At 44.6% G+C, this 18,697-nt stretch overlaps 1 protein-coding gene across 1 annotated transcript in view; it reads right to left on the bottom strand.

Moving 5' to 3' along the window:
• Window positions 1-18,697, bottom strand: part of B4GALNT3 (beta-1,4-N-acetyl-galactosaminyltransferase 3) — a 60,292-nt gene that overhangs the window by 22,810 nt on the left and 18,785 nt on the right. Inside the window, exons 2-3 of the mRNA XM_042838082.1 lie at window positions 1,650-1,753; window positions 907-984 (exon numbers count right to left, since the gene is read on the bottom strand). Of these exons, the coding sequence (XP_042694016.1) occupies window positions 907-984; window positions 1,650-1,753 (182 nt within the window). The remainder of the gene's footprint in view (window positions 1-906; window positions 985-1,649; window positions 1,754-18,697) is intronic.

The following is an 18,697-nucleotide window of genomic DNA, read 5'->3' as shown; positions in this document are numbered from 1 at the left end:
ACTCATAATCAATCTGTTGTCCACCAGGACATGTAGGTCTTCTCCTCACAGCTCTTTTCCAGAAGGTCATCCCTGAATCTTACTGATGCACACTGATCCTGTAACACACTTCTGAAAAATCACTGAGAGGTGGAAAACAAAGACAACAGACAAAGCCTCCAAGAAACTGTGGGAATGCCACAGGATGGGGAAGAAGCAGCAAATTCACTGCATCCACCCTGTGCACAGCAGCAGCTTCGCTCCTGATGAGACTCAACATGCCATCACTCATCTAGGAGTCAGCCCCTTCTAATTGGTGCCAGTCCAATCACCAAATGCCCCCTGGCTAGTGTCCCTCTGATTATCAGTAGGCTGCATTTCTCCCTTATCTGAAGAGGAATGATGAGATAAGGGGACAGGGGAGGAAAGAACAAATGAGGCATGAAGAAAACAAAGAGAATGTTTGCCCCAGCCTTCAAGGGTCACCGGAGAAGGTCTCCATTCATCAGGAGTTTCAGTGAAGTGGAGAGATCTCTATGTACAATGTGCAGGGATTGGGTAACAAGCAAATGCCAGAACATGAGCATAGCATGACACCACTGCGTGCCACAGTCAAGTATTTACTTGCTGAATACTTGGCCCTGAATAAACCTCACCCTTCCAGGACAGCAAGCTGCCCACTCTCAGGGAATTATGGAAGGTGCATGGTGCTTCTGTGGCCGGGGAAGATGCCAGATTATCAGGAATCTGGACACTCCTGTCTTTCTGGATGATTACTTGGGTCTGTAAGTGTCATTAAACCAGGAGGGGATGATAGCAAATGAAACAAACGCATTTCCAGGCAAAGGGTCCTTTCTTATTCCCTTCCAATCTCAAAGGTCTCTACCTATGGTTTCCTCATGCAGAATGTTAGAGAAAGGCACCAACCTCTGGCATCCATGGGACAGGGTTGTTCACAGCTGTGTAATTCAATTTATTCCTCCCACTTCTTTGATGCTCTTGGTTCTGAAATACAAGTAGAAGAAAATCAAAGTGACTTGATAAATAGCCAGGCATTAACACCTTCACAAGAAGGTTCAGGTCTTGTTGCAAGAACACGTGACAAAAAGAGCAACTTCCCATAACTTCTTCAAAAGGGATGTTGGCCATTGGAAGCACAGTGGGGTTGGAAATGCTCCTTGGTTTTCTTGACAGCAGATTTCCATAGTGAGCCATTGAGGGGAAGGGATACCAGCACTTTATAATGGCTGCTAGCACAAAGCTAAAACTTAGATCATTATCCCTTGAATGTTGTTGCCCGTTCTTGTTTCAAAAGGTACAAGCAACAGTTATTCCAGCACTTCCTTCAGGCAATAGGAACAAGCTGTACTTCACCGGAGGCACTACAACAACCTCTTTTATGACCTTTCATTTCTGCTTCCATCTCATTCAGTGCTTCCTGTGCCACATAATCAGCCTTCTTCACACCAACACTACAACTGAGTACATCTAAAATAACTCAACTGACTACAGTGGAGTTATTGTATGCTAGCACTGCTGTGAGTCAGCTCAGATTTTGCTCTGTGGCATGTGCTCTTTTCTGGACAAAGGGAGAACTGCCTGTTGGTACCGACATCCAAAAGGAAAATTTGGCCTCACAAATATTTAGAAGTTATTCAGAGTGTTCTCACCTGATGTCCCATCTTCTGGGAATAGTAAAACGGGAGGCTTAGGTCCCCAGCTGGGACATTTGGGTCTGCCAGAACCTTAGCCAGTTCCCTCCAGCTTTCATATCCTGCACACAGAGGAAACAGAAAGAGATGTCAGAGTACAGGCTAAAAAAACAAGCTGCAGCATTTACCAGAATAAACTTGTCCCTTGCAGGTCTGAGAGACCTCCAACACTCTGGAACAGTCCAGCAGAGACCAGGAGTTGTTTATGTGAGTTGGAGTTGGTAGACTGACACAAGGAGAAAAAAAGAGATATTGCCCTTTCTTACTCCATAGCTCTTTCCTCACTAATTTGTTACACTAAGGATTTGTCATTGTTCTAAAACGCATTTCAGAGATTTCATTAATCATCATAGAACTGAGAACTTCTTTGTAGATCCTTCAGATAATCCCATTAGTCAAACAAAAGACCAATTTTTTAAACCAGCAACCCCAAAGAAAATAGCATATGATGATAAACAGATTCCTAATTAGTTTAATCATCAAAAGAATATTACTCTGATTATGCAGCTATTTGTACAATAAAAGCTTTTAATCTTTTCCTGAGTGCAATACCAAATGACTGCTAAGACCACACCTGATGGGACATTTGACTGCAATGCATAAAGTACTAGCAGTGATGCAGTTTAGGATGCCCTTGTTTAAGTGAAGCCAGCTTCCAGGTTCAGATCAGCTGTATTTGACATGCCCTCTGCACAATCAACTTGAGACAGGATCTGGTTCTGGTATCAGGTGAAGTAGCAAGTCTGAGCACTGAGATGAAAGATCTGTGTCCTCTGTGCTGCTCCAGCAACAGTAGTAGAAGGGATGTGGTCTGAAGGAGCAGCATGTCCCAGTGCTGAGGAACCTCTGCAGTTTCAGCATTGGCAAACCCATCTTTACTGTGCTCACCCAGCCAGCATGGGAGGTGTGTTGTGGCTTCAATAGCATGCCCCATCAGTTTGCTTTGGAGGAGGCATTTATAAGTGACATGGTTGAGATCAACTCTGTTGAGACCAAGGCAAACCCAAAACAATTTCAGGACCTGGAAGTCACAAATAACCCTTTGACAGATTTTGTCTCCAGCTATGCTAAGCTCCTGGCCTGCTACTAAATCTACAAATAAAATCCTTGCAACTTGCTCCCAAATCTGTGTTCTGCCCACAGATTTGTGTCTGTCTGAGGCAATTAGAAAGCAAGGGTATTGGTCCTGCCTCTATTATGTAAGGAAAAAAATGGAACAATTACTGAAAAGCAAGTGCAGAGACTGGGAAATGTGAAAGTAAGCTGTCAGAGATGTAACTCTAGAGGTAAGGCCTGGAAATAACTTGGGCATCCTGCTCTCTCAACACAAGTACTGACTTAGGTGTGTGGTTTTGATTCAGATCCTGTTAGATGCTGTTCAGCCACACATGTCTGATCTAGGTCTTACCATCACCAGATTCTGATCTGAAGTTATGGGTTTTTGATCTTCTGCATATGTTTTTTTCAGTCAGACATTCTGGGTGAGTAATCTACTGATTAATGCAGCTAAACAAATCTCATACTTCAGAGATTGACTGTCATGGGAAAGAGGAAGAATTTTCTGTGCCCCCTCAAAAAATAACATGTGGGAGCTTTCACTTCACTCAGAGTGATGAGGCAGAAACCACTGTTTCTCAGTGTCCTGCAGCTGAATATAAGGTCCACTTGCAACAGGGCTGGAACAGTCTTTGCAGTTGGCATGAAATTCAGTGCTCACTGCTTGGAAGGTTCATTTCTACTGGGAGAGAGAAGCACACTTTTTTTCAGGGGAGAGAGCTTGCTGGAAGGAGGACACTGGCCAACACAGCCTGACTTTTGGGCTGGTCCACGGCAGTTTGCTCGTGGCCTTGTCTGTGCTCAAGCTCCTGTGCATGACTGGCATGGAGCCCACCTCGGATCAAGCACAGAACCTGGCTGGATACAAGTGCCAACAGCTGACATTTCTCTGACCCTTGGGAAAGAGAAGAGAGGGAGGAAATTTGGAATTGTACAAATTTACCTAACACTTGTATCAGCCAAACAGGGAAGAGTAAAACAGCTAGAAATTAGTCTGGAGGTAGCGATTTCCTTGCTGAGTAATTTGTACTTGGTCAGACTAATTTACCAGTATGGTATGAAATGAATTTCAGAAAATAATAAGATGAACACCCTCTTTAGAGAAAGTTTGTAGTGCTGCAGTTCTTTGAAAGATCATCTTTTCCCTGGGGATTGCCATGAGACATCCTTGGAAAAGAACCTTGCTTTCCTTGCTAGGAGGAGTGAGGGAGCTACAGAAGTCAGGAAAAGAAATTGAGCTCCCTTCAGTATCCTTCAGCCAGAAGACCTGCTGATGATAACTGCTGCTTGATGGCACTGAGATAGCCTTCTCCCCAGCACAAGGTTCAAGACATTGTCTTGCAAGTATCCTCCTGAGAGCCAGAAAGCAGAGTGTTCTACAGCAGAGTGGCTACATCCACTGCTCTGTCTTGGGAGCAGCAGAGAAGGATGGTCTATGTGGTCTGTGACAGGTTCAGCCCATCCTTGAGCCCTTCATGAACACTGCACTGAAGCCCAACTGTTGGAGCACCTTCTTGATGGCTGTTTAAAGTCAACAAGAAACTAAAAGAGAAAAATTAGATTGGGTGTATGGGAAAAGTTTTTTGTGATAAGAGTAATGAGGCACTGGAGCAGGTTGCCCAGAGAGGTGGTGGATGCCCCGTCCCTGGAGACACCCAAGGTCAGGGTGGACGGGGCTCTGAGCAACCTGATCTACCTGTGGGTGTCCCTGTTCACTGCAGGGGGGTTGGACCGGATGGCCTTTAAGGCCATGACTGACTCAAACGCTTCTATGATTCTATGTCTGGAAGAAAGCAATAGTCAGGATTTTACCTCAGCGAAACACTCAGGTATTAACAGGAGGGAATGCCAGGACTATTAGCTTTGATGGTTTAGCTCCAGAACCTCTACAGAATCGGTTCTGGGTAGGATGGGAAAAGGCAAAAAAAAAAATGTCAAGGCAAGAATCACAAGCTTAGGAAGAGCTTTTCCTGAAGCAGGTAGATAGCTGAAGAGATTGGGCCAGGCTCAGCAGTGGTTAGTCTTCCAGACAGATGCACCAGCCAGATCCTGCTTTTCTCTGTTCTGGGCATTTAGCTCCTTAGCTCCCATCACTTCCTGAAGCATGCTGTTGTTTTCCAAAGCTATTATTTCACACCACAAGCCTCCCAGAAGAGCAACTCTGTCACTCTGATTCGGCTTGCCAGAAGAGGCGGCTGGACCCCTACCACCTGCTGCCCCTCCCTGGCTTAAACACCCCCACAGCCACAAAGGACACAGAGCAGTGGTTCACCAAGAGATCACACCATTGGAAAAGCGGGCACATGACTTTCTGCCAGGCCAGGCAAGCTTGCTACTGGCAACCCAGTCTCCCACTGAAATTTTCTTTCCCAAGAAGTTACTGCTCATAACCCTGCCAGTGGTCATCATACAATGTATAAGACCTTGGCTAAGGAGTAATGCAAAGCCAGAGCAGTTAATTTGCTGTAATGCTGCAGGAAGATGCTAGCAGCCTGCTATGGTCAAAAGTTACGGCGTAGCAGAGGTGTAATAAGAGAAAATAAGGTAAAGGTGTTTCTTGCTCTGGGTTGGGTCCCAAGGGCCTCTTCTCAGCTGTGCCTTTTCCTGTGCCTAGGCAAAAAGTCAGCAAGGAATCTGCAGGAATTGTAAAGGGTGGTGGGGAGATGTCACCCAACAGCAATGACTCTGCTAGAACAATGCACTTGGAGCCTGTCTCAAAAAAGGAGAACAACCAAAAATTTAAAAAAGCAGAAAGTCAAAGCCAGAAATAATATACCAAAGCACCCTGGGAGCTACCAGCCTCGGGCAGGAGCATGGCCAGGGCTGCTCTGTTCAGAGATTAGATCTATCCAGCTGCAACCATACCCTCAGACCCATTCAGTGCAGAATCATCATGAATCTCGAACCCGCCTGCCACATGCAGAGCCAACCTCCACATTTAATGCTAGACCAGGCTGCCCAGGGCCCCATCCACCCTGGCCTTGAACACCTCCAGGGATGGGGCATCCACAGCCTCTCTGGGCAGCCTGTTCCAGCACCTCACCACTCTCTCTGTAAAGAACTTCCCCCTGACATCCAACCTAAATCTTCCCTCCCTCAACTTAAAACCATTTCCCCTTGTCCTGCTGTTATCTACCCTTGTAAAGAGTTGATTCCCCTCCTGTTTGTAGGACCCTTTTAGGTACTGAAAGGCTGCAATGAGGTCACCCCGTAGTCTTCTTTTCTCCATGCCGAACAAGCCCAGCTCCTTCAGCCTGTCTTCATAGGGGAGGTGCTCCAGCCCGCTGATCATCTTTGTGGCTCTCCTCTGGACCCTCTCCAACAGCTCCCTGTCTTTCTTGTACTGGGGGCTCCACACTTGGATGCAGTTCCAAATGGGGTCTCACAAGAGCGGAGTAGAGGGGGACAATCACCTCCCTGTCCCTGCTGGCCACCCCTCTTCTTATAGAAGTGCCTGCTGTTTCAATCATTCCTTGATTGTATCTGAAAGCCATGCAAGAAGGAAGTCCCCGACCCTCTCCGGTGATCAGCTTTCCCTCTGAAGGATAAGATTTGATCACTCTACTGTTGTTACTAATGCTTAAACTGCTGCAAATGCTGTTAATGTCCAGATGCAATCATGCCTTATTGTAGCCAGGCTAAGTGATTTCACTTGGCAGCCTAAGGAAGCAGCATGTATATGGGCTGGTTTGCTTAGAAGCGCTCTCCTGCTCCAAGACCATCTTCCTCCTCTGCTGCTGTAGAGATAGGGAAAGAAGGAACTGGCAGGTATGAGGCAGGTTTTGTTCTTCATTACTCTCACTGTTCAGTGAACTCCCAGCATAGCATGAGGTTTTAACCCTCTCTTGTTTGAACATATTTCTCCCTTCTCCCCCTGGCTGGATTTTTCCCACTTGCTCTCATTTCAAGGTATATAACTATTAGAGGTCTTTCCCAGTGTCATTTCTGGATGAAAAAACAGGTGGGAGCCATATTCAATACTTGCAAATACCACCATGAGGTGCCTAGAAAACACAGTACATAGTGACAGGACAAGGGGAAATGATTTTAAACTAAAAGAGGGGAAATTCTTTACTCAAAGGGTGGTAAGGCCCTGGCATAGGCTGTCCAGAGAAGCTGTGGGTGCCCCATCTCTGGAGGCATTCGGGGCCAGGTTGGATACGGCCCTAGGCAGCATGAGCTGCTGGGTGGCAGCCCTGTCCATGGCAGGAGGTTGGAAGTGGATGGACTTTAAAGTTCCTTCCAATCTAAGCCATTCTATGAACACAGAAAATAACTCAGAGCTATTTGCAGTCTCTCACATGCATATACTCCAAGCCTCCTGCCCTAGGAAAAAACATCACCCCTACCTCTTGCCCCAGCTACTCTCATTCAGTTTACTGCACACTCACAAATGCAGCACACTATGAGTGCTTTCACTCAGCTGCAGGATGCCAGGGTACATGCAGTGGGGCCATGCACCTGGCCAAGGCAATACTGTGTCACGCTCCAGGGAAGCAGCGTCAGCCTCCTGGCCTACTGCACACGTGTGCATACCACAGCACCAAGGATACAAAGCATAAAGATGAGGTGCAAAATGACTTCCTAAAAACAGAGATGTTGAGCAAAGATGAAGTTAAAAAAAAAAAATAAATAAAAAATAAAAAATAAAAACCCACTACCAATGGCTTTTGGCCACAGGGGTAAGTGAAGATCAGGTCAGGGAAACTACTAAAAGAAACTACTAATAGAAAAACTATCACTCAAATGTAGAGCCAAAAGGAGAGATTCTCTCTGGTTACTTATTTAAGACAGCCTAAGACATAGGCAGTTAACTCCTTGCCCTCAGATCATGATCAGAACAGCACTCCTGGAGTTAAATGGTTCAAGAAGTTATGAAACCAGTTGTTACAGAGGGAGCTGGGCAAACCTTCCCATTTCTGGTTAGCACAGCATTCTGCAAATACAATCACTGACTTGTTTCAGGTATAAATCACAAGTTAGAGACAGCTTTTGCAGACAGGAATTACTCCTTTGTTCGTCACTGCTCTGAGGAGGTGCCTGGTTTTACTGTCCGTGCGTCTTCTGGCAAGACGATGCAGAACAGTAAGTACAGAAAGGCTGACTGAGGAAAGGGCAGAGCGCTGCCCACAGGAACAATAGCAGAAATGAGCAGTTGTAATCACCCAGGGCACTCGTGCAGCCCCACCTCCAGCCTCACCTGCCAGGTTGCTGCTGTTGCCCTTTAGGTATAGGAAGAGTATTTCCTACAGTAAGGAAGGAACTGATCAGCAGCGGCTGGGTCTGGAGGGCAAGGAGTGCAAGGGGTGGCTGAGGGCCCTGCGTTTGCTCAGCGCAGAGCAGAGGAGCTGAGGGGAGGCCTGATGGCGGCTGCAGCTCCTCTGATTTTTGGGTGATCCTGTGTGGAGCTAGGAGTTGGACTCAGTGATGTTTATAAGTCCCTTCCAACTTGGGGCATTCTGTGATTCCATGACTCTAGCATATGTTAGAATGAACTGACTCTGACCATTGCTTCTCTCACTGCCATGCTGAAGGCAGAGGAGGGTCAGGAACCAGCTCCTTCCAGTCCACAGGGCAGCCACAGCCAGTAGACAGATGAGGAGCCTGGCTGCGGAGGCACAGCTTTGTCTGCACAGCTTTGTCTGCACAGCTGTAATCCCTGGGCCAGGGTGACACAGCCAGCAGAAGCACTGGAAGGATTCCCCCCCTGCCCATCTTCACCTCTCTGATCAGGCAATGAATCTCTCTCACCTTCTTTTCTTCTGCCTCTACAAAATTGCACTAAGCAGTCATGAAGGATTAGATCTGGGGAGAGAGATCGAGGCTACTTAGAACTTCAGGGAAAGGAGGTGAAATCCACCTGCATGAGGCCTGAGAAGAACAGCATCTACTGCTGATGTTAGGAACAATGCACAATACAAACAGTACAATAGGCTGTTTCTGCCACTGCTAATCTCTACAGCAAAGGGGTGAAGTCCTTTCTATTCTGCTACTTTGTGGCACTAATCTACGGGTCATCTTAACCACATAAAACACATGTAGAGACTTCCAGATAATAAAAATTTGTTATCAACATTATGCCCATGATAGCGGCGCAGTAAAAATCATAAACTGCTGGCAAGCTCCAGGCGCGTGGCAGCTGTCCTGCTGCACCGCGAGACGCCTGCTGCACAGGCTGACTTTGTATTGACCTCCTTGTCAGATAGTGCTGTCAAAAGTCAACAGACTTTCACTTTTTATATTGTTCATGTACCGCAACTGATTTCTCAAAGTAGCCCAGCCTGTGTTAAAAAGAGCGGCTCCCAGGCATACGGAGATTAAGGGTATTTGAGTAATTCACATCACAGCATTGTACTTCCTGAGAAGAGCTTTTGCCGGGCATTGTTTTTAAAATGTAGGATTTGCTTCAGAACTGGTTACTGATGGAGATCAACATGTTTGCTTAGCTTGAGCAACAGTAGTTGGCAGTGCTTGTGAAAACGAAAAGGTTCACAGAAGGGCATAAATTTAGGCATTTTCATATAAGTCTAAGGCTTTATCCTTATTCCTCCTTTTAAGATCAAACTAATTTTATGCTATGTGGACTCCATTTTGAAACAAGAATACCTTTAATCCTGGAACATCTACATGGGTTTCTACCAACTTGCTCCCAGTGACCACATCCTCAACTGCTGACTCACACTCTGCAGCTCTGCACACAGTCTGTCTTCTTTTACAAAAACAATAATTTAAAAAAACCCTCTCTGGCCCTTAGGGGGACTGGCATAAAAAGCAGATGTTCCACCTGGTTACAATTAGTGCAAGTGCAAATCCTGGCACTCTCCCCTTCATCTGCAGGCTCTGGTGAAGCCATGCCCATAAAGACTAGAGACACAAGAGGCAACAAAGTCTGGTTCTACTGTCGTAGCAAGTTAATTAAAGCTAGCGTTTGCCTCCATATATATTACCAACTCAATGAGGCAAATCATATTCATGGCACCCGGAGACAGAACTGGGAGGCTTTCTGCCTACTTTTAGTGCAGCATTGTCATTTGCAGCAGTAAGGACTTCTTGCAAAAAGAAGCACATTTCTGAGCGCTTTCAACCATCAATGGATTTGGTATTTAGATATTCCAAGTGTCTGAATAAATGCACTGAAGAAGAAGCAACGTATGTATGAAGTTTCCCTCCCCTGAGCACGGGGAGGTACCTGCAAAAATAAAGAAAAGGGCAAGTCTACACTTAGCCATTTTTGCCATTTGTTTTTCTTTTCACAACATGGCTGTGCCCAGGAAAGTTCAACAAAGTAATTCCTACAGCTTTCAGAAAGCTTTAAGTACATTTTTCCTAGCTGATCCAAACACCACAGAGCATTAAGACCTCTCAAAGGGCTTTCCAAGGTTTTTTTTAATAGAGAACCTGCCTAGAATGCAAAACTGGATGTCAACTGTGCAGGAATCCTTTAAGTCAACCTTAATTTTTTTAGAGTATGTAGCTAACCCATGACTTTTTCTATCCTGGCTGAGGACTTTCCTAGTGACTCAACAGATTGTTGCTTCCATGTAGATGCAGCATTCCCAAAATAGCCACTTGCAGCTTGATTTCCAGTCAAGATCTGTGAAACTTCATGCTGTAGAAAATGTTGTGCACTACTATATTATATAATTATATACCTATTTATTTCTCTGTTACTGTTTATATTTGTCATTTTGCTCAAAACTGCTGTAGCCATTTTGTTCCTGATTCACCTTGAAGACAGTTACTCAATTCCACTCAAGTTGTGTTACTTCTGTGACCTCTGTGGGCACTGCTACAGAACTATTGCTCTACACAACCTAATTTAGAAGCGACTGGAGGCAGTCACCTCTAAGGCAGGGGATGAGAGTAAAGGAAAAGAGGACTAAAGATAAGGAACAAGCCGGACAAACATCCACCAGGAATGTTGCAGGTAGGGCTGATGTGACCTTAGGACAAGGAAGTGAGCTAAAGTGGCCTTCCTGAAGGCCATTCCAGAAATTCTTAAATAATAATTTGCTTATTTTTATTTGCCTACACCATTGAGGGTATCTGAATGACTGGTCTTCCCAGTGCTCTGCGTGCCCTAACACCAAACAAAGCTCTGATGACAGAGGGACCTCTCAGTGTGAGACAAGTGTGGGACAATACAACATTTATGGGGCAGCTATGCTAAGTAGGAAACAAAAGCAGGCATACTGATGAACATCAAACTCAGAGAAATAGGACCATATATTCAAACTAGACACCATTTCATGTGGAGGAAAGGGAGAGAACCGTACCTCGAGCATGTGGGAGTGGGAAGAGCCTGTAACAATAAGGGGACCCAGGAACACAGCCAACACGGAGTACAAAACATTTCTCACAAGACCGTTTGGAAAAGCCTGCTATGACAGCACTGAGACTGGGCTACCAGGCCTCAAAAATACAGCCACCCACAGCAGGAGAGTCAGCTTCCAGTGCTGAAACATAAGCAGAATACGAAGCATCCCATCAGGCAAAATGGGAACCATTCTACAGAAAAAGCAAGAATACAGTTAGAAGATTAGGAAACATAGCATAGAGCAAGACTTATTTTCTGCAATAATGCCTAATTTCATTCTCATGTTAACAGGAAACAAGTCATCTAAATAAAGAGAAACTGATAGAGCAGAGGTTGATGTAAGTTTTGGTATTGACTTCTAGGTACACTGGATTAGAGACTATTTGGTGCTTGAATTTTGAGTGAGCTGAAGTTCTTCTGTTAACAGGTTTTAGATGAAGCTCTAGAACTACTCCAAAAATCTCTGGAACTTGGATACAATCCCTGTGGGCAAGCTTACGTCCTTGATTCTGACCCAAACCTCAAAACCCCAGCTCCTGGTTTAGATTTACATATGATCAAGTGTTGATTAAAACAGCAGTAAAAAAGAAAGTGGAATTTCAGGACAGTTGTCAGGAATGTCTGAAATTTCTCATCAATGCTGACAACACTGATTCCAATTCCAAAGCTTCATTTGGCCTTAAGTGCCAGGCTCCATCTCTGTTTGTGAAGAATTTGTTGCTTCTATGCCCCTGAACCCACCACTACCACCTCCAAGTAGCAGAAGAGCCACCAGTAACACTGTCCTCTTTCCTCTGAATCACCAAATACCAGCTGCTAGCCAAGGGCAGCCAAACATGCAAGATGGAATAATGATTTAATGTATTATGGTAAACCCTGTATACCTCTTGTGCAGAAAGCACACTGCTAGCCCTCCCTGAGGGCACAGACACTTATTTCTCCATAGCTTTATTTACACAACAGGGGTTGCTATGGGGAGGAATCACAGTTGCGTACAGTCTCTTGAAAGAGCTCCTACACAGCAACACGAGAAATCTGAAAAAGAGTCTCTGAAATACCACTCCTTCTCTTCCTATACTAAACCCCATGTCTTGTCCTGTTCCTCGTGTCAAACCAGCCTGTGCCGCACACTTCACGAAAACCACGAGGAAAGTGGGACTGGGAGGCTGCTCCATGCCCCAGAGAGAACAAACCCGTAGACATGCAAAGACTGAGATCAGGCTGAAGTTTGCAAAGCATAGGCTGCAGGGGCCCAGCCAAACGCTACTGGGGGGCCTGCTCCCCACAAGGCACCCCAGGCACTCTTGAGGGCTTCCAGGGCTGTTCTGATACCCAGAGGGGATGGCTGGGTTAGGTATCTCAGAGCGGGCTGCCCGCATTACAGAGCTATCCTATTTCAGTGGAATGTTTAACCAGGCTATGGCTTCTACCAGAGTAATAAAACTGCCCTGCCAACTGCTTAAGGTGGCTTGCAAGGACTGAGTGCAAAATTACTGCTTTCTTTCAAATGCGCTGGAAATTTCCATAGGGCAAGGAAGAGGACTTCCTACTGCTCAGCACTAGTTCAGCAAGTGCCTCATGAACCTAAGGACAAATGAAGCTGCAATAACTGTCCATTCTGTCTCTTATGCAACATAGTGCAGGAAATACACCCAGTAATTCCTGCATTAGTTCCAGAATGAATATCCAATGAAAATATGGTCTGACGTTGGTTATTTACATCCTGACCTGAGTTTAATCTGAACTCTGTTCTCAGTCTCTTCATTAAGCTTTACTGACCTTTTCCACAGGCTCTTGGTGTGATTCCTACTGAGCTTCACTGACTCTGGTTGATTCCGTTCCAGGATGGTATGAGTGTACCACCTTATACAACTTAACTGCATATATCAAAATCCCCATTTCTAATGTGTTCTGCCAAAACCGAAGATGAGTGAAAGCAGCTGGCCTCTTTACTGCACTTAGCAAAAGGACTGGTCATTAATCATTTGTCCTTTGTGCCTCTGACCACAGTAACTCACAAAGCTCTGGGTTATGCTTTGCTGGAAGAGCAGCAGACCTCATCTACCTTGAAACCAGTATGATTTACATGCTATCTACTGTTTTATGGGAAAAGTTCCTAGTGCTGTCTCCAGGGATGCTGATGATGACTGCGTGTGCCTTTGACTTTCCATTGTCCCAGGGCAGTCCACTCCTGACTATTCTTTAGATCCACTTTTTCTGCATACTACTACAAGAATACAGAATTTCTGAGGGTGGGAGGCTCATCTGGAAGACATCTAAACCAATACTCTGCCCAGAGCAGGATCAACAGAATGGGTTGCTAAAGATCATGTCCAGTCAGGTTTTGAGTAACTTCAATCACAGAGACCCCAAAACTTCTTTGAGCAACCTGCTCCAGTGCCTGACCACCCTTAGAAGAAAACTTTTTTTACAGTTTTTAAACAGAATTTCTCCTTTTTGGTTTGTATCCATCGCCTCTTTTCCTTCACCTAGATGCTGGTAAGAAGAGTGTCTCCTCATTCCTTACCTTCTTCTATTAGGTAGATCTTTGCTACAGGGGCACATCTGTGATTCACATTCAACTTGGCATCCGCCAGGACCCCACAGTCCTTTCCTGCAAAGCTGCTTTCCAGCTGGATGGCCCCAGCCTGTACTGGGGCATGAAGTTATTCTTCTCAGAGAGGAAGGAATTATTAGCACGTCCCTTTGTTGAACTTGATAAGGTTCTTCTGAGTTCATTTCTCCAGAGCTTTGCTTAGGTCCCTTCATTTGGCAGCATAAGCATCTGGTCTATCAACCCCTTCTTCTAGTTTTACACTGTCTCAAAATTTGCTGAGAGTGTGCTTTGTCTTATTATCCTAATAACTAACTATACTATAACTAACGGAGACATTAAATAGTATTTGCCCCACTGTCCTAGTGTATGCCAGTGACTGGTTCCCAGCTGTGTTTTGTACCACTTGACATTTGTGTTCTTATGTCCTCATGAACCTCCATCAGCTGCAGCAATCTTTTAGTGATCTAGATTGGCCTTGCAGTGGCATAGGCCAGTTTTGTCAGTTCTCATAGGTACAGCTCATCAGGTTCCAGGGACTTGTATCTGTCCAGTCTATTTAAGTGTTTCTCAACCTGACCCTCTTCCACCAAGTGTGCATCTTCTTTGTTTTTAATTTTTCCTCTGGACTGAAGGGCATGACATTCCTCACAGCCAGTTTTACCCGACTCACATTTTCCCCTATCTTCCTTTTGCTGTTGATATGCCTGTACAAGTCCTTCTTGTTGCCCTTCACATCTCCTCCAGATGGGTTTTGGCTTTTCCAGATCCATCTCTACACACTGAGACTGTATCTCTAGATTTCTTCCTAGCTGACCCAATCCTGATGTCACCACCTGTATGCTTTCTTTTTATGTTTGAGCTTATTCAGAAGCATCTTGTCCACCCAAGCAGGCCTTCTACCACCATTGCTTGACTTCCTGCATGTTGGGATGGACTCTTTTTCAGCTTGCAGGAGGTGATCCATGAACAACCAAGCAGTTCTCCTGGATCCCCTGCTCCACAGGACTATCTCCCATGTGAATCTCTGAGGCAGCTCCCTGCTCATGGCAGTCTGCTCTTCAGAAATTTAAGGCTGTGATCTTGCTCTTAACTCTGACCTGTTCACCACATGAGGCAAAAAGCACCTGTTTAAAGTTGCAAAAAGCAATTTAAAACCAGCTAGTCATCTCAATACATCGATAAATCCGAACTCGGAAAGTTTACAACTTAAATGCTTTTGAAAATTCTGTCTGTAAATACCTTTAAAGTAGAAGTCCCAATGGAAACTGCTGGGATTTGAGCCAAGCCGTGCATGTGCTTTTTTTAAAGCCTGTCTTAAAATGGCAATACAATTAACTACTTTAGAGTTTCCAAGATCTTTGTGAACCTTCCTCTGCCTTTCTGTGCTCTCATATTCTCCACCTCCCCATGGGAAATCCACCTATCCGTTGCAAGTTTCAAATCTGTGGTGGAGAGGCTTTGTGATACTGAAAAATGAGAATAGAGGGACAAAAGAGAATAGATCAAATGATACAAATAATGAAAGGTCTTGTAAGCTAAGTTTATTGCTTGTGTTTATCACTGTATTCATGAGATACTGATTTTTCATTTAAGTAAAGTAACCACAGAATAACATTGAGGTTACCACATCAGCATTTCATAGGATTTAGAAAACTTGGGAGCAGAATGGAAATCCTGTTTGCTACAGGATATTAAGGCTTTGTCTATTATATTTTGTAATACACACAACTGCTACTGTTAGACACACTGTTCTGCTTGGACGATCGATGCCAAAATGATGCAATTAGATTCTAAGCAGCCTATTGTCTGGGAGCTTATCCATCCACCCATCCACCCATCCAAAACCTCCCTGTGGTGATGCAATACGCTAGCACATACACTGGCAAACTAAAATAAAATTGCTCACTCCTGTCAGGTTCATTTCTTCATTGCTGCCCTGGATCTTAGCAACAGTTAAGCCAGGAGGGAGATCTGGCTTATTGCAGGAATTGGAGTTGGCACAAGTTCAGAAGGGCCCAACAAGTTACTCTTAAGCATTTGCTCTTTTAGCTGACAGCATGAATGACACTCACACTACTTGATTTTTAACTGTTTTTAAGGATTTGGACTAGCTGACTGAATTTTATCATGTGGTTTTTTTTGCCATGCTGAGTATTAAAAATGCAGTTATAAACAGTTCAGCACTGATTTGACATCTCATCACTGAAAAAAACCTGGAAGTTCACCCCACCTGAAAAACAGCTATGTGGGCTTTTGAAAATTCAGTCATTCTAACAGCATCACCAAATGAAGTATTGGGATAAACACTGGAATGTAAATGCAGAAGGAGTACAAACCTTTATTGCCCCACTGCCATGAGAAATGTATTAGTCCATGAATGTGGCCAATTGGTGAAATTTGGGCATCTCCTGGATGCCAGCAAGCTCTCCTTCACTTTTTTTCAGTCACCATTTGATGATGAGAATAACGTGAAAGTTTGCTTTTTGGGAGTACTGAAGGACTTGATCATCTAACTTTCTATTATCACCAAAAAAGGAAAGGATGAGGAGGCCGACTCTCAGGGTTTGAGCACAGGCTCTGGGTACTCTGATCCTCATTAGAAATTAAAAACAAAACAAAACAAAACAAAAACACAAAAAAACCCACATTTATCATCTAGGAGTCTCTGCATCTCTGAAGCTGGCAAAGTAAGCCTCACTGGATTTGACTTCAAATGCTTATAGCTTTGCATAATTGGGAAATGTTAGAGTAACATTCTTACATGTCTTCACATATGATCAAAAACATGACACAAAACCAGATGAGACATGCAGCATGCCCCAGATCCTTGGAAAAATCTGTTTGCCAAAGCACTCAGCTGCTGTAAGAGACCCTTCTTGAACTTATCTATCTTGGGCCATCTCATGTGAAAGAGTTTAACCAGTAACTTTCTCCCTGTTACAGACTGTTAAAGAACAGTTAGTTACAATAAACACATAGAGCATGCATCATTTTCCGCTGAACTTTTTAGAAATGTTTAGGATGCTTCTAAATTTGAGTCCCATACCTAAACCTAGAAACTCTTGCATATCTTCTTCATAACAATGGAGTCTGCTTATGTTAGCAGTACAGTAGCAACTCTGTAGAAATAAGCTTTCATCCAGCAACACCTCAAATGACAGGAAAAGCATATGGGCAAAACATTGTCCTAAAATTATTAGTGAACAGGAAAGAGATTAGAGAAGGAAAATGTGCTTTTATTCTACCAACTCTGTAATAACAAGTTGACTATCTATCTTCTCCTGTCCCTTTTCAGTTGGCCTCCCCAAGCTTTTCATCTGATTTCTTCTCCCTTTCCTTGCACTGTTAGCTACTTCCAGCCTCTGATAGTTTTGAGGTAGCATTCAAATGCTCCCAGTGATACCCCTGGGACTCCTCCTCCTAGTCCTCTCATGTTTCCCCAAGGGCTCTGTCTTCTCTTTCATCAATTGCCTCGAGCCCTGTCCCAGTCTTACAATGCTGGAAAGATATGCAACCCGATAGCATTAATAAAAGATAGCTTGTACCCCCGTTTCCTTTCATCTCTTCTTCTCTGGTGGTAAGTGATCCTCCTGCCACCAAGGCAATGAGCAAGCGCCTGCCTGGGCCAGCACTGCCATGTTGAGCCACGGGACCCACTGCAGGCCAGGCTGCCATCTGAGCAGGATGGCGAGTGAGCCAAGATGCTGCTCCCCTCGGCTGCCCTTGTTTTCTGCCAGCACCTCAGGTGGAGAAAAGCACTGGTGAAACCCTTCTGGCAGAATCACAGAGCCATGGCCAGGGTTGGGTGTGATGGACACTGGCCTGCTACAAGGGCAAGGGAAAACTTTTAACACTAACGTCCTTCCAGTGTAGGGTCACGCTGGATACAGCAAAGTCCTTTTCCCTTCCTGGTCTGACAAGGAGTAGCACTTCACTCAACAGGTGGTGGTGGTGGGAGCAGGACGTGGAGAGACGCCAGTACTTGTGAACCTGAGACTGAAGATTATATTCCTGTTGAAACCCTGACAGCTTCAACACTGTAAGCAAGAGAGGAGCTGCAGCAGAGCACATTTGCTCAGCAACGGGAGGTACAGGCTTTAATCAGATCCCATAAGAAAACAAAACACAACTATAGTTGAAGAGGCAATAGGGGACAGCACCTCAGTGTAGCATATTTTTTGTCTTTTAGTTGCTTGCTCTAATTTTTAGATCAAAAGGAAGATTTTAACAGATAGGGCTGCAAATTGCAAAGTGAAACAAAAAAGCCTCGCTCCTTGAAAAAAAACCAACAGGGGTCTTGCCCAATGGTCAAAGCTGCCTAGCTGTGTATTTATGTATACAGCTGCCTACAATTTGTATGGCATTGTGCATCTATAGGACAGAAGGAACAGAGCAAAACCAAATTGCCACAGAGAGTTACGTTAAAAAGATTCTCTTTACCACTCATCTTCCCAGCAATTAGAGTAGCTTATTCCCAGTTTTCTGGGCGATTGAACCACCCTAGAAGAAAAAAACCAACATATTTTCAACCTATGCTTTTGTTTACTCAGAGAGGGCCAATTTTTAATTCACTTCTTATGAGAACTGGCAACGGGGCTGGATCATCAAAGGGCTAGCCTTAACCAAACCAGAAGGGAAAAAAAAACAATGCCCATGTAATGAACTGTTGCTAAACAACATCAAATACATTTGAGGAGAGTTTGATCTGCTCCTGGAAGTTCCACGAACACACACAGAAAGTGAAATAAATACGTTAGGTTATTTATTGCCATTTCTTCACTCAACTCAAAGAGCTTCTGCCAGAACTACAGTTACTGTGCACAGAAGAAAAACCACAGAGGCCCGCCTAGGGCTACTCAGCACACAGATGTGCTCCAAACTTACTGAACTTTGCTGGTTTCAATTAGAGACCAGAGCCAGTTCTTTAACTCTGTGTTACAAAAACTCCTGTCTGCAAAGGCACAGTGTGTGCACAGTACCTCCCTGTGCATGAAATAAAAGCCCTGCATAGGAATTTAGTAATTAGCAGATCAGATCAGCCCACTGGTTCATCCCATCAGATAATCTCACTTTGAC

This window comes from Centrocercus urophasianus, unplaced genomic scaffold, assembly GCF_019232065.1.
Source record: "Centrocercus urophasianus isolate 14NV4802_14NV808 unplaced genomic scaffold, USGS_Curo_1.0 seq_73, whole genome shotgun sequence".
Classification (NCBI taxonomy): domain Eukaryota; kingdom Metazoa; phylum Chordata; class Aves; order Galliformes; family Phasianidae; genus Centrocercus; species Centrocercus urophasianus.
This window is presented reverse-complemented; position numbering and strand designations above follow the sequence as displayed.